The 15,088-nt window shown below is 43.6% G+C and overlaps 1 protein-coding gene and 1 long non-coding RNA gene across 2 annotated transcripts in view; one reads left to right on the top strand and one right to left on the bottom strand.

Annotated features, from left to right (window-relative positions):
• The window catches only part of LOC148137421 (uncharacterized), a 101,312-nt gene that overhangs the window by 38,542 nt on the left and 47,682 nt on the right, over positions 1 to 15,088 (bottom strand). The window lies entirely within an intron of this gene.
• myoz1a (myozenin 1a) overlaps positions 728 to 15,088 on the top strand; it is a 29,681-nt gene continuing 15,320 nt past the window's right edge. Inside the window, exons 1-3 of the mRNA XM_043679233.2 lie at positions 728 to 884; positions 1,309 to 1,412; positions 2,148 to 2,317. Coding sequence (XP_043535168.1) covers positions 1,337 to 1,412; positions 2,148 to 2,317 — 246 coding nt within the window. The 5' untranslated portion in view covers positions 728 to 884; positions 1,309 to 1,336. The remainder of the gene's footprint in view (positions 885 to 1,308; positions 1,413 to 2,147; positions 2,318 to 15,088) is intronic.

Raw genomic sequence — 15,088 nt, forward strand, 5'->3', positions numbered from 1 at the left:
CACATCCACCACCTTCAACATTTACTCCCTTCACCACTGACATACAGGAGCAGCAGTGTGTACTATCTACAAGATACTTTGCAGCAGCTCACCAAAGGTCCTCTAACAGCACCTTATAAACCTGCAACCTCTACCACCTTGGATGACAAGGTGTGCAGATACCAGAGACCACCACCTGCAACTTCCCCTCTAAGTCACATACCATCCTGACTTGGAAATATATCACTATTCCTTTATGTGTTCTGGGTTAAAATCTTGGAATTCCCACCCTAATAGCACCATGAGTCTACCTACCTCAAATGCGCTGCAGCAGTTCAAGAAAGCAGCTCATAGGATGGGCAATAAAAGCTGGTCCACCCAGTAACGCCCACATGCTGGGAACAAACAAAATAAAACCTGGACAGGGATCAAACCTGTAAATCTCCTGTCTTGAATGATTAATGCCAACACACAAAAACCTTTGGGTTTTCTTCTGTAAATTAAGTAGAAAAGATGACAAATCTCAGAATCCCTGATGATGACTAGTGTATTGAGATTACCTGAGGTTTATAGTTCAATTTCACAACTTATTTCCGTTTCCCTCAGAGCAGTTGGTCAGAACCTTAAGTTTGAAGATTGCTTACATACATGGTTTTATCTTGTCTCTCTGCTATCCGAGCTCCCTTTTCAATACTATATTTATCTCAATGATGCACAGTGCATTTGGAATCAAATTCACTGCACTTTGCATCAGCACTTGGTGCTGTGCAGACACAAGTCCTGCTCCGTCCTTTCTTCACAAAACTTCATCTTAGCTCATGAACATTTTGATTTGGAAAGTTCTGACCTGAAACTGCAAACTGCAACGAGATATTCCAGCAGGAGTTTTTTTTTTACATTAAAAGGTAAGTTATTGTAAACAGTTGTAACACATCAAGTAACTTTGTGGTTATTTTTAAAAACTATACATTTAATCTAAGTGGGACAAGCTCTCTAGACTGTGATTCAGTTTGATATTCAGTTTTTCAAGCATCGGGGAGCTGTATAGATGCTTGTTCCAGTAGAAGGTTATCAGAGTTGTGGAATGATTATGCTGTTGCTAATGGAAGAAGAATGAAGAATATATTAATATTTTTCCTTTCTTCTTCCACAGCTTGGTTTGAAATGTTTGTGAGGTCTATGCATGTAGTACAGTGAGATCAGAACCAAACGCTAATACAATGTTTACCATTGCATTGTAATTCCACCAATTACTGGAAAGTCCTGATCCATTTCTTTGGTACAATGTCACTATTGATTTGTGCTTTTTTTTTCTAACTCATTATTCAGCAAGAAGAAAGGACTGATCCCAGCCACCATGCCATTAGCTGGAACCCCCGCCCCAATAAAGAAGAAAAGGACCAGCAGAATAATTATAAAAACGCTGAAGGATGGTAAGGTTTTGCATTTATAACATCACGCTCAAAGCGACAGATGTAGCTTTCCCTATAAAGACACTGGCTCTTTCCAGATAAACTGAAAGTACTTACTCGGATTACACTGTCATTTCGTCTGCAGGATATATTTATTTGTTACTACTTTGTAACAAGGTCAAGTGAGAAATGGGGGCTCCTTCTAAAAATGTTAGAATGGTTGAGTGCTATTTTCTTGGATTTAAAGTTTTAAAATCCCAAACTATTTGACAAAAAGCCCCACATTTTACCCGTGTTGTTCAACCTATCTCGTCTATTTAAGACAACCCTTTTGACAACGAGTCAACACACCCTATTTATAAAATACCCCTGTCACACTATTCAGTTCTTTAACCTGCTAATTACAAAAACAGTTAGACACGCTGTTCTGTTTGATTGCTTTATTTCTGTGCATTTTCTCAGTATCTTGTAACTTTACGACTTTTGTAGAGAGCCAGGTATGCCTCCTCAGATGACAGGAGTGCACTTTAATTTGGAGAAGCTGCTGACAGTCAGTACTAACAGCTGAAGATGTGCGTGATTGATTTATTGAGTACAGGTTAGCAGTGTCTCTGCCATTTGCAGCACTTCAGTAGCTCCATCAATATAATTCTGACCAAAGTGTCATAAAGGCATGGGGCCAAATGTGTGTTCCACTCTCCTGTCCTTAGCCTTAACATCTTTCATGTTTCTTTTGTTTACCATTCTCTGTAACAGCTGGAAGCGAGATTAACCTTGGGAAGAAAATCAGTATCCCAAGGGATGTGATGTTGGAGGAACTGTCACTGTTGAAGAATAAAGGATCCCTGATGTTTAAAGAGAGGCAACGCAGGGTTGAAAGGTTCATCTATGAATCAAATCCTGATGTCTTTAATCCAGATTCGATGGTATGCATTCCCACCCATATCATATCTAACGTTGATCAGTTCAAGCCCACATAAAAATTTCTTTTCATAGGTTTACTAGCTATTATATGTAATTGTCACCTGTGTGCAATTTCAGCAATTCAACTGCAGAATGCCATATATTAAAATGTCTCCTTTCGTCCTGAACTGCATTTCAATGGCTGCATATTGAAGATCCTATCACATCACCAATGACATGCGCTTCAGAAAAATGATCAATAAGTGGTAATATTCAGGTGCAAAGGCAAACAGACAGTAGCCCATCACCTCACTTCCTTCCATGTAAACCTTCACTATCTAGCATAGCAGTCACTGCCCATTGCATACCCCTCACCTTTACCACCTCAAGCCCAAACAGGACAAGGTCTAATGCATCACACACACAACAAACTTAGCCCTTCATTTCCAGATCAGGCTTAACCACATCAAGAGCCTCACATTCCTCTGCCAAAACTGATTGCTCCAGCTGGCTGACCTGGGAGAGAGGAAAGAAGCACTTGTTTCTCTCCTCTTCATCAAACCCCTGACCCGAGACATTCAGATCTCAGCTCCAACTAGAAGTGAATGAACTTCTTCGACTTTCTTTTCACTAGGATAAACACCTCTGTTGCTTTCTTCCTTTTCTTCCTCTTCACCAAGTAGAATCTTGCTTTAGGATTATTTCTCCCACCCCAGGCCTTAGTAACAATTGCTGTCTCTTCCCTCCCCAGAGTCTTTTCCATTTCCCCAACATTCCCATTTTAACTCACGTCATCCATGTGATTCATCTTCTACTCTCTTCATCCCATTCCCAATAAACTGCTGACTACTCAGTTTCCCTTCCAGTTCCCCATGTTGGATGTTCTAGTAATGGGTTCAATCCATTTTGAAAATGTTGTTATCACCTCTCAGCTCAAAATACGTTTGCAATTCCTGTCTTCCTGAAAATTACTATATGAGTTCCAACCTCCCTTTGCTCATTAAAATGTTTGAATATATATTTCTGTCTGAAATCGGTGGCATTTTTTACACAATTCCCTATTTGTCTTTCTCAAACTTTGTCACTCTCACAGCACTGAGATGACCAAACTAAGACACTGTTTATGGCACTTCATCCCTCTTCAAACTTGACATCCTTCTTGGCATTTGATATCTCTATTTCTCTGATATTGCAACTACTCTGAGATCTCTCCACTTTTGAACATTTCACTGCAACTATCGGCGTTTGGTAATCCCACTAAATCTGTTTTGTAGCTAATACATCTACAATAATGACTTCTGTACTGATCCTGCATCATTACCTTTGAAGATCATCAATATTCATTCTTTCCTTACTATACTTCTTCATCCATATGCTGTAACTTGATAATGATTTCAGAAGGAGAAAGTGAGGACTGCAGATGGAGATCAGAGTCGAAGAGTGTGGTACTGGAAAAGCAGGTCAGGCAACATCCGAGGAGCAGGAGAATCAACATTTCGAGCATAAGCCCTTCATTAGGAATGAGGCTTGTGGGCTGGGGCTCTGAAAGATAAATGGGAGGGTTGATGGGGCTGGGAGCAAGGTAGCTAGGAATAAGATAGGCAGATGAAGGTGAGGGAGAAGGTGACGTCAGAGAGGAGGGTGGAGCAGATAGATGGGAAAGATGATGGACAGGTCAAGAGGATTGAGTTGGAGGCTTGAGACTGGGATAAGGCGGGGGAGGGAAAATGAAGAAACTGGTGAAATCTACATGGGACCCTGCAGCCACTCGGGATCAAAGGCTGAAGATGATGCTTTCTTCCTCCAGGCATTGGGTAGTTAGGGTTTGGCGAAGGAGAAGACTAACGACCTGCATGTCCTTGGTGGTGAGTGGGAGGCGGAGTTGAAGTATTTAGCCATTGGATGGTGGGGTTGGTTGGTGCGGGTATCCCAGAGATGTTCTCTGGAACAATCTGCAATTTGGTGTCCTGTCTCTCCGATGTAGAGGACACCACATCCGGAGTAATGGACACACAAGATGACATTTGTGGAAGTACAGGTAAATTTCTATCGGATGTGGGAGGATCCTTTGGGGCCTTGGACGGAGGTGAGGGGGAAGGTGTGGGCGCAGGTTTTGCACTTCCTGCAATGGCAAGGGAAGATGCTGGGATTGGGGTAAAGGTTGGTGGGAGGCATGGATCTGACAAGGGAGTCGTGGAGGGAATAGTCTCTCCAGAACACTGATAGGGGTGGAGAGGGAAATATATCCCTCGTGGTGGGGTCTGTTTGCAGGTGGCAGAAGTGGTAGGGATGATGAAATGTATCCAGAGGTTGGTGGGGTGGAAGGTGAGGACCAGGAGGCTTCTGTTCTTAATGCGTTGGGAGGGGTAAGGCTCAAGGGCAGAGGTGCAGGAATTGGAGGACATCATCAGCCACGTGGGAGGGGAAATTGCGGTCTTTGAAGAAGGAGGCCATTTGGGATTTTCTATGGTGGAATTAGTCAACCTGAGAGCAGATACAGCGGAGGCAGAGGAATTGGGAATAAGGGATGGCATTTTTAACAGGACGTAGGGTAGGAGGAGGTGTAATCCAGATAGATGAGGAATCCGTGGGTTTGTAGTAGATGTCCGTGGTTAGTCGGTTGTTGGAGACAGAGATGGAAAGGTCCAGGAAGTGGAGGGAGGTGTCTGAGATGGTCCAGGTGAATTTGATGTCGGGGTGAAAGGTGTTAGTGAAGCTGATGAACTGTTCAACCTCTTCGTGGGAGCATGAGGTAGCGCCGATACAGTCATTGATGTAACGGAGGAAATGGTGGGTGATCGTGCTAGTGTAGCTGCGGAAGATGAACTGTTCCTTGTACCAGATAAAGAAGAAGGCATAGCTAGAGCCCATGCAGATGCCCATGGCTATCCCATTCATTTGGAGGAAGTGGGAGGATTGGAAAGAGAAGTTGTTAAGGGTGAGAACCAGTTCAGCCAGGCGGATTCACCTGGCTGACACTCTCATCTGCCTGGCTGAACTGGTCATCACTCTTAACAACTTCTCCTTCCACTTCCTACAATGCAAAGGGGCATTCATGGGCATCTGCATGGGCCCCAGCTATGCCTGCCTCTTTGTCGGGTACATGGAACAGTTCATTTTCTGCAGCTACACCAGCACCATCACCACCCTTTCCTCTGCTACATTAATGACTGTATCGGCACTACCTCATGCTCCCATGAGGAGATTGAACAGTTCATCAACTTCACAAACACCTTTCACCCTGACCTCAAATTCACCTGGACCATCTCGGACACCTCCCTCCACTTCCTGGAACTCTCCATCTCCGTCTCTGGCGACCGACTAGCCACAGACATCTACTACCAACCCACAGACTCCTTAGCGACCTGGGCATGTCCTCCCCTCCTGCTTCCTGTAAAAACACCATCTCTTATTTCCAATTCCTCCGTCGCATCTGCTTTCAGGATGACCAATTCCACCCAAATGGCCTCCTTCTTCAAAGACTGCAATTTCCCCTCCAATATGGTCAACGATGTCCTCCAGCAAATCTCCTCCTCTTCCCTCACCTCTGCCCTTAAAACCCACCCCTCCCAACACAACAAGGATAGAACTGCCCGGTCCTCACCTTCCACCCCACCAACATCTGGATACATCGTATCATCCTCTGCCACTTCCGCTACCTACAAACAAACCCCACCACTCGGGATATATTTCGCTCCCCACCCCTATCAGCATTCCAGAGAGACCATTCCCTCCACGACTCCCTTGTCAGATCCATGCCCCTCACCAGCCCTTACCCCAGTCCCGGCACCTTCCCTTGCCATCGCAGGAAGTGCAAAACCTGCACCCACACCTCCCCCCTCATCTCCATCCAAGGCACCAAAGGATCCTCCCACATCTGATAGAAATTTACCTGTACCTTCACAGATGTCATCTAGTGTGTCCATTACACCGGATGTGGTCTACTCTACCTCGGGGAGACAGGACGCCAAATTGCAGATTGTTTCAGAGAACATCTCTGGGACACCCGCACCCACCAACCCCACCAGCCCATGGCTGATCACTTCATTTCCGCCTCCCACTCTGGCAAGGATATGAAAGTCCTGGACCTCCTCCTTCACCAAACCCTAACCACCCGATACCTGGAGGAAGAAAGCCTCATCTTCCGCCTTGGGACCCTGCAACCACAGGGGATTAATGTGGATTTCACCAATTTCCTCATTTCCCCTCCCCCCACCTTATCCTAGTCCCAAGCTTCCAACTCGGCACCGCCCTCCTGACCTGTCCATTGTCGTCCCCATCTATCTGCCCCACCCTCCCCTCCAACCTATTACCTTCTCCCCCACCTTCATCTGCCTATCTCATTCTCAGCTACCTCCCACCCTCCCCCACCCCAGCCCCATCCCCTCCCATTTATCTCTCAGCAGCCTGGCCTACAATCCTCATTCCTGATGAAGGGCCTATACCCAAAATGATTCTCCTGCTCCTTGGATGTTGCCTGACCTACTGCTTTTCCAGGACCTCACTCTTGACAATGATTTCAGATGAAATGGCTCACTTTCAAAAGCTCTACTTTACCATCATCTTACCTGAACATCCAGTGCCAGCATTTATCAGGCTGCTTGTCCAATATACACTCTTGATTAGCTCAATTTTACCGAATTATGTTAGGCAAGACCAGGCCATTATCTTTGTCGAGTGCTTTATACAGTCAGCACTGATTCCATTCGCTTCACTGGCCATTGTCTCAGGTCAAATTAAACATTTTGCCAACTAAGCATCCCATTCAAGCCCAAATGTAAACTTAGGAAGCTTTCTTCACAGTAAGGATTTTGTGCAAGTGTGTTTGTAAGCACAAAATGTCAGGTGAAGTTTTGAAAGGGCAATTAGATATGCAACTGGGAATCAAAGGCTATAAAGCTAGATTTCCCAAAGATGGCCATGGAGATGAGAAATGTAGTGTTCGTAAACATTATCTTAGTGCTTGTTCCCAGAGTAATGTATGAGCTAGTGTGTTGAATTCTGCATTTAAATCAAATCTCTGCACAAAATATTAGAATTAAGTATTTTGGTACTTACATGTGACGTTGAAGAATTTTAAAATAATTTATTCATATTTCTATCCAGTTTTGCAAAAGCAGATTTACTTTTACAGAAAAAGACATCAAAATGTTAAAACTCAACTACTCTTAAATCCCCTTCAAATTATTCCAACTCCTCTATTTGAGTCTTCCCTCTCAGTCCTACATCCAGCATGACACCTTTTCTGGTTTGTCTCTATCTATCTTATTGTGACTTTATCTAACTTCACCTCAGTCCTTCCTCTCAGATCACCACTTTTCTTGGATGCCATTTATACTTGCACTAATTGAATTTTCTCACACTCACCTGAGTGAATTCTTCCTCCTCTCCGTTCATCTATCAGACCTGAATATTCTCCACTTTGGCTTTTACCTCCTCATTCATCTTCTGGCTCAAAGTACTTGACTTCTCTTGTATTTTTCCACCACTATTTCCCAAACTAAGAAAAGTCAAGTTTATTAACTGGGTTGCTATTAATGTTAGCAATTCTCTGACGCAATCAACACTTGATATCTGCTCCAGCTGAATGTATATTATTACAAATTAACACAGTCCCACCTTTCCATTGTGGTTTGGGAATATTTTAATTACATTTAAAAGTAGATATATCTCAGCTCACTTTGGGATAAGAATCATATAAGTATTTTTTGCCATAATTTAAATTGATCTTTTTTCAATTGAATTGAAATTTTTCCAGTCAACTTTACATACAGAATGATCTTCATTGCAGATAATACTTTAAAATTATATGAATTTAAAGTAAATATTAATATATTAATACCCCTTCCATACAAATAAAATTGTCCTAATATGTGATTTGTAATTTGCTAGGATTTTAAATATGCTTCAAGTTTAATAAACATTTGAAAATTTAATGGTAGTTATTTCCTGTCACATGCTTGTGTCACCAAGAGCCGATCATGCCATCAGTTTACTATATCCTATTTAAATGTCACATATCAGATAAAACTTATCCTCTTTAACTGATTTCATAAATCTTCTTAGCCTGAGGTCAAAAATCAAAAAGACAGTATTCAAAAAGGAGAAAAGTGTGAGGAAATTAAGATAATGAATATCAGCAAAGGGAAAAAAAATTAAAACAAACTGAAGATACTAAAAACAGGCAAATCCTCAGTCTGTACCTTGGGGTCTTAAAGAGACAGCTCACAGATAGTGCTGACCAAGATTTCCTAAAATTTCTGAGATTTTGGCATGATCTCAGGACGTTAGAAGGAAGTAAATGTCACAAACATATTGAAGAAAGGAGGAGAAAGAGGAAGCAGATTCCTGCAGGTCAGTCGGCTTTACATCAATATTTGGAAAAATGATGGAATCTATTTCCAAAGAGGTCTTATCAATGCACTGAGAATGCAATGAAAAAAAAGGCATATGTTTTAGGAAAGGGAAATTCTATTTGACAAATTTATTTGTTTTTTTGGGATGTGTCTTAAACGGCAGGCAAGGGTGCTTGGAGTTGGGGGCAAATGTTAGCATCAATTGAGTATTTATTAATAGGCAGGAAGCAGAGAGTTAAGGATGAATAAGTACTTTCAGGTTGTGGCTAGCAGATTGCTGCAAATATCAATGCTGGGGGATCAGCTATTTACAATCTATGTGAGTGGTTTAAATGAAGAGATGAAGAGTTATTTATTTAAAATACAAACATAAAATAAAACGTGTTGCAGGAACTCAGCAGGTCTAGCAGCATCTATAGAGTTGCAGATTTGGCAGCATCTGTTTCTCTTTCCATAGATGCTGCCAGACCTGCTGAGTTTCTCAATCACTTTCTGTTTTTCTTTCAGATTTCAGCATTGCAATACTTTGTGTTTATTATATTAAGGCATTTAAGTTTGCTGATGATGTAAAGTGAAGTGGGAATGCAAACTGTGAAGAGGACACAAAGTTGAAATCAGTCCGAACAGTGACAACAACAGCAACAGATTGATGGAGATTGAAACTGGGACTGAATAGTGGCAGTGGGATAAATACCCGAGGAGTGGGGTCAGTCAGAGTGACCCTGGGGGTGAACAGCTGGATAAATACCTGAGGAGGGGGGTCAGTCAGAGTGACCCTGGGAGTGAACAGCAGGATAAATACCTGAGGAAAGGGGTCAGTCAGAGTGACCCTGGGGGTGAACAGCTGGATAAATACCTGAGGAGTGGGGTCAGTCAGAGTGACCCTGGGGGTGAACAGCTGGATAAATACCTGAGGAGTGGAGTCAGTCAGAGTGACCCTGGGGGTGAACAGCTGGATAAATACCTGAGGAGTGGGGTCAGTCAGAGTGACCCTGGGAGTGAACAGCTGGATAAATACCTGAGGAGTGGGGTCAGTCAGAGTGACCCTGGGAGTGAACAGCTGGATAAATACCTGAGGAGTGGGGTCAGTCAGAGTGACCCTGGGGGTGAACAGCTGGATAAATACCTGAGGAGTGGGGTCAGTCAGAGTGACCCTGGGAATGAACAGCTGGATAAATACCTGAGGAGTGGGGTCAGTCAGAGTGACCATGGGGGTGAACAGCTGGATAAATACCTGAGGAGTGGGGTCAGTCAGAGTGACCCTGGGAGTGAACAGCTGGATAAATACCTGAGGAAAGGGGTCAGTCAGAGTGACCCTGGGAATGAACAGCTGGATAAATACCTGAGGAGTGGGGTCAGTCAGAGTGACCCTGGGGGTGAAAAGCTGGATAAATACCTGAGGAGGGGGGTCAGTCAGAGTGACCCTGGGAGTGAACAGCTGGATAAATACCTGAGGAAAGGGGTCAGTCAGAGTGACCCAGGGAATGAACAGCTGGATAAATACCTGAGGAGTGGGGTCAGTCAGAGTGACCCTGGGGGTGAACAGCTGGATAAATACCTGAGGAAAGGGGTCAGTCAGAGTGACCCTGGGAGTGAACAGCTGGATAAATACCTGAGGAAAGGGGTCAGTCAGAGTGACCCTGGGGGTGAACAGCTGGATAAATACCTGAGGAAAGGGGTCAGTCAGAGTGACCCTGGGGGTGAACAGCAGGATAAATACCTGAGGAAAGGAGTCAGACAGAGTGACCCTGGGGGTGATCAGCAGGATAAATACCTGAGGAGGGGGGGGTCAGTCAGAGTGACCCTGGGGGTGAACAGCTGGATAAATACCTGAGGAGTGGAGTCAGACAGAGTGACCCTGGGGGTGATCAGCAGGATAAATACCTGAGGAAAGGAGTCAGACAGAGTGACCCTGGGGGTGATCAGCAGGATAAATACCTGAGGAGGGGGGGGGTCAGTCAGAGTGAACCTGGGGGTGAACAGCAGGATAAATACCTGAGGAGTGGGGTCAGTCAGAGTGAACCTGGGGGTGAACAGCAGGATAAGTACCTGAGGAGTGGGATCAGTCAGAGTGACCCTGGGGGTGAACAGAAGGATAAATATCTGATGAGTAGGGTCAGTCAGACTGAGCCTGGGGGTGAATCTTGGGACAGAGCTCCAGAGATGCATCACGACTCAAAAAGTGACATAGAGTTTTCTGCTCAGGAATGGGTTTCACAAACTGAATTTATAGTGTCTGGAGAGATATAAGGCACTTAGACATTACAGTTGTAGGAATAGATAGTGGGATTGAGGGACCTGAGTTTGGTGACGAGTGGCTTAGGTTGTGTAATCAGTTCCTGAATTATTGTCTGCAGTTCATAAAGTTGATTTAGTCCGTTAGGTTCACAATAGCAGGAGAACTCAGCCCTGTGGAATGCTCCTCCTGCAATACGTTGGAAACGAGGGACACATCCAGCGGACTTTCCAGACTTATTAGCAATAGGCAGCATTGCTTTGTGCAGAGAAGGTCATGTCTCACAAACTTGATTGAAGTTTTTACGGAAGTGACAAAGATGGTTGACAAGAGCAGGATGATATATCGTGTAAATGGTAAAACAAAGGGTAAGATGGTCAAGAAGGCAGGCTTGGCTTCATTGGTCAGGTCATGGAATACAAAAATTAGCTGATTACGTTACAGCTTCACTTTGGCCATATTTGGAATTTTGTGTGCAATTCTGATTGCCACACTAACAGAAGGATATGAATGTTTTGGAGATCATATAGAAAATGGTTTACCAGGATATTGCCTGATTTGGGGTATATTAACTATGGGGAAAATTTGGACAACCATGGTTTAGTTTTCACATGACTTGCGAAGGATGAAGAGCAACCTGACAGAAGTTTGCAAAATTATGACATGCATGGATAAAATGGATAGTTGGAGTCTTTTCCCCAGGGCAGAAATGTCAATTATTAGGGGACATTAAATTTATCCCCCTTTAGCTTAAACCTAAGTTAATTTACCACTCTCTGTCTTTTACACAGAGAGTGGTAAATGCCTGGAATGTGTTGCCCGAGGGGGTAGTGGAAGTGAATACACTAGCAAGGTTTAAGAGGCACCTTAACAGGTACATGAATGAGCAGGGAATAGACAGACAGAACATAGAACATAGAACAATAAAGCACAGAACAGGCCCTTCCGCCCACGATATTATGCCGAACATTTGTCCTAGCTTAAGCACCTATCCATGTACCTATCCAATTGCCGCTTAAAGTTCACCAATGATTCTGACTCTGCCACTCCCACAGGCAGCGCATTCCATGCCCCCACCACTCTCTGGGTAAAGAACCTACCCTGATATCCCCCCATACCTTCCACCCTTCACCTTAAATTTATGTCCCCTTGTAGCACTCTGTTGTACACGGGGAAAAAGTCTCTGACTGTCTACTCTATCTATGCCCCTGATCATCTTATAAGCCTCTATCAAGTCACCCCTCATCCTTCGCCGTTCCAATGAGAAAAGGCCTAGCACTCTCAACCTATCCTTGTACGACCTATTCTCCATTCCAGGCAACATTCTGGTAAATCTCCTCTGTACCCTCTCCAAAGCTTCCACGTCTTTCCTAAAATGAGGCGACCAGAACTGCACACAGTACTCCAAATGTGGCCTTACCAAGGTGCAACATCACCTCACGACTCTTGAATTCAATGCCTCTGCTAATGAACGCTAATACACCATAGGCCTTCTTACAAGCTCTATCCACCTGAGTGGCAACTTTCAAAGATCTATGAACATCGACCCCAAGATCCCTCTGCTCCTCCACCTTACTAAGAACCCTACCGTTAACCCTGTATTCCGCATTCTTATTTGTCCTTCCAAAATGGACAACCTTGCACTTGACAGGGTTGAACTCCATAGATGTGGATGGCAGAGAGGTGAAGGACTTTAGTTTCGAAAGACTTGGTGCACTCTTGGTGAGCTGAAGGGCTTTTTCCTCTGCTGCACTGTTCTTTGCTTCTGGAAAGAGGTATAAACAGGTTGAGTAAGTAGGAAACAAGGTGGAAGGTGGAGTATAATGTGAGGAGCTTTGAGACTATTCACTTTAGTCTCAAGATTCTAAAAATAAAATATATTTCTTTGAAAGATATTCTTTAGAATATTGCTGTAAAACCTGTGCCTGTTGAATGTCAGACACACTTGGGCTTGCATGCAGGTACAACAAGCAATTAGGAAATGAAACAACATGTTGGTCTTCATTGCTATGGGATTAGAGCACGTGAATTTGCTACCAGAATACTGGGGCTTTAATGAGACCACATCCCAAGTATTGCGTAAAATTTTAGTCTCCATATCCAAGGAGGAATATGCTTGCATTGGAGGCAATACAGTGAAGGTTCATCAGACTTATTACTGTGATGAAAGGGTTGTCCAATGATGCAAGGCTGAGTAAGCTGGGTCAATGTTTTCTGGAATTTAGTACAATGATTTTGTAAAATTTAGAGGCAATCCAATTGAACCATTCAAGATTTTGAAATGGCTTAATAGGGGAGATACTGAGGCATTATGAGCCTCAGGAATAGCACCTCAACCTTCAGTTCAGCATTTTACAACTTTCCAGACTCAGCACTGGATTCAAAAGTTTCAGATCATAAATTCTTACCCCATTTTGTTTCTTTTCTCTTTGCCTGTTTTGGTTTTATCTTACTTTCATTCTCAGGCAATAGCACATCTGCCTTATCCTTATTTCTTTTCTTTGGCCCTGGAAAACCAATTATTATAGAGCCACGGTCAAAGAGATGTACAGCACAGAAAGAAACCCTTCGGTCCAACCCAATCTAGTCCCACCTGCCAGCACCCGGCCCATATCCCTCCAAACCCTTCCTATTCATATACCCATCCAGATGCCTCTTAAATGTTGCATTTGTACCAGCCTCCACCACTTCCTCTGGCAGCTCATTCCATACCCGTACCACCCTCTGTGTGAAAAAGTTGTCCCTTAGGTCTCTTTTATATCTTTCCCCTCTCACCCTACACCTATGCCCTCTAGTTCTGGACTCCCCCACCCCAAGGGGATATTATGTCTAATATCCAATCCATGCCTGTCATGATTTTATAAACCTCTATAAGGTCACCCCTCAGCTCCAACACTCCAGGGAAAACAGCTCCAGTCTGTTCAGCCTCTCCCTGTAGCTCAGATCCGCCAACCCTGGCGACATCCTTGTAAAGCTTTTCTCAACCCTTATAAGTTTCACAACATCTTTCCGATAAGAAGGAGACCAGAATAGCACACAATGTTCCAACAGTGGCCTAACCAATGTTCTGTACAGCCGCAACATGACCTCCCAACTTCTATACTCAATGCTCTGACCAATAAAGGAAACATACCAAACGCCTTCTTCGCTATCCTATCTACCTACGAGTCTACTTTTAAGGAGCTGTGAACCTGCACTCCAAGGTCTCTTTGTTCAGCAACACCTCCCTAGGATCTTACCATTAAGTGTATAAGTCCTGCTAAGATTTGCTTTCCCAAAATGCAGCACTTCACATTTATCTAAATTAAACTCCATCTGCCACTCCTCAGCCCATTAGCCCATCTGATCAAGATCCCATTGTAATCTGAGGTAACCTTCTTTGCTGTCCACTACACCTCTAATATTGGTGTCATCTGCAAACTTACTAACCGTACCTCTTATGCTCACATCCAAATCATTCATATAAATGACGAAAAGTAGTGGACCCAGGACCGATCCTTGTGGCACTCCACTGGTCACAGGCCTCCAGTCTGAAAAACAACCCTCCACCACCACCCTCTGTCTTCTACCTTCAAGCCAGTTCTATATCCAAATAGCTAGTTCTCCCTCTATTTCATGAGATCCAACCTTGCTAACCAGTCTCCCATGGGGAACCTTGTTGAACACCTTACTGAAGTCCATATAGATCAGGTCTACCACTCTGCCCTCATCAATCCTCTTTGTTACTTCTACAAAAACTCAATCAAGTTTGTGAGACACGATTTCCCATGCACAAAGCCATGTTTACTATCCCTATCATTCCACTGTTACGTCATTCAATTTCTCCTGTCTTCCGTGCTGTCACACTCGACCTTTTCTCCTGATTTCACTCATCCCTTCTCAGAATCCATCACATCTCCTACTTTCTCAATTGTAATGAAAGTCATTGAACTGAAACACTGACTCTTTTACTCTCTCCATAGATGTTGCCTGACCCAATGACCATTTCCACCATTTTTTGATTTTATTTCGGACTTCAGCACTGTAGGATTCCAATTTTTGATTTGTTTTAACATTTTATTTGATGGGTTTATTTGAAATAACAAAAGGAACACACTATTTGACATGGTTGTTCTGGTACATTACAGCATCACAATGCTTCATAAACTATTCCACAGATCCTGTTCCTCTTCCTGTTTGGAGGCAGTAATTCCAATCACTGC

This window comes from Chiloscyllium plagiosum, unplaced genomic scaffold, assembly GCF_037043375.1.
Source record: "Chiloscyllium plagiosum isolate Xiang-an unplaced genomic scaffold, Cpla_swu_hap1 HiC_scaffold_43, whole genome shotgun sequence".
Classification (NCBI taxonomy): domain Eukaryota; kingdom Metazoa; phylum Chordata; class Chondrichthyes; order Orectolobiformes; family Hemiscylliidae; genus Chiloscyllium; species Chiloscyllium plagiosum.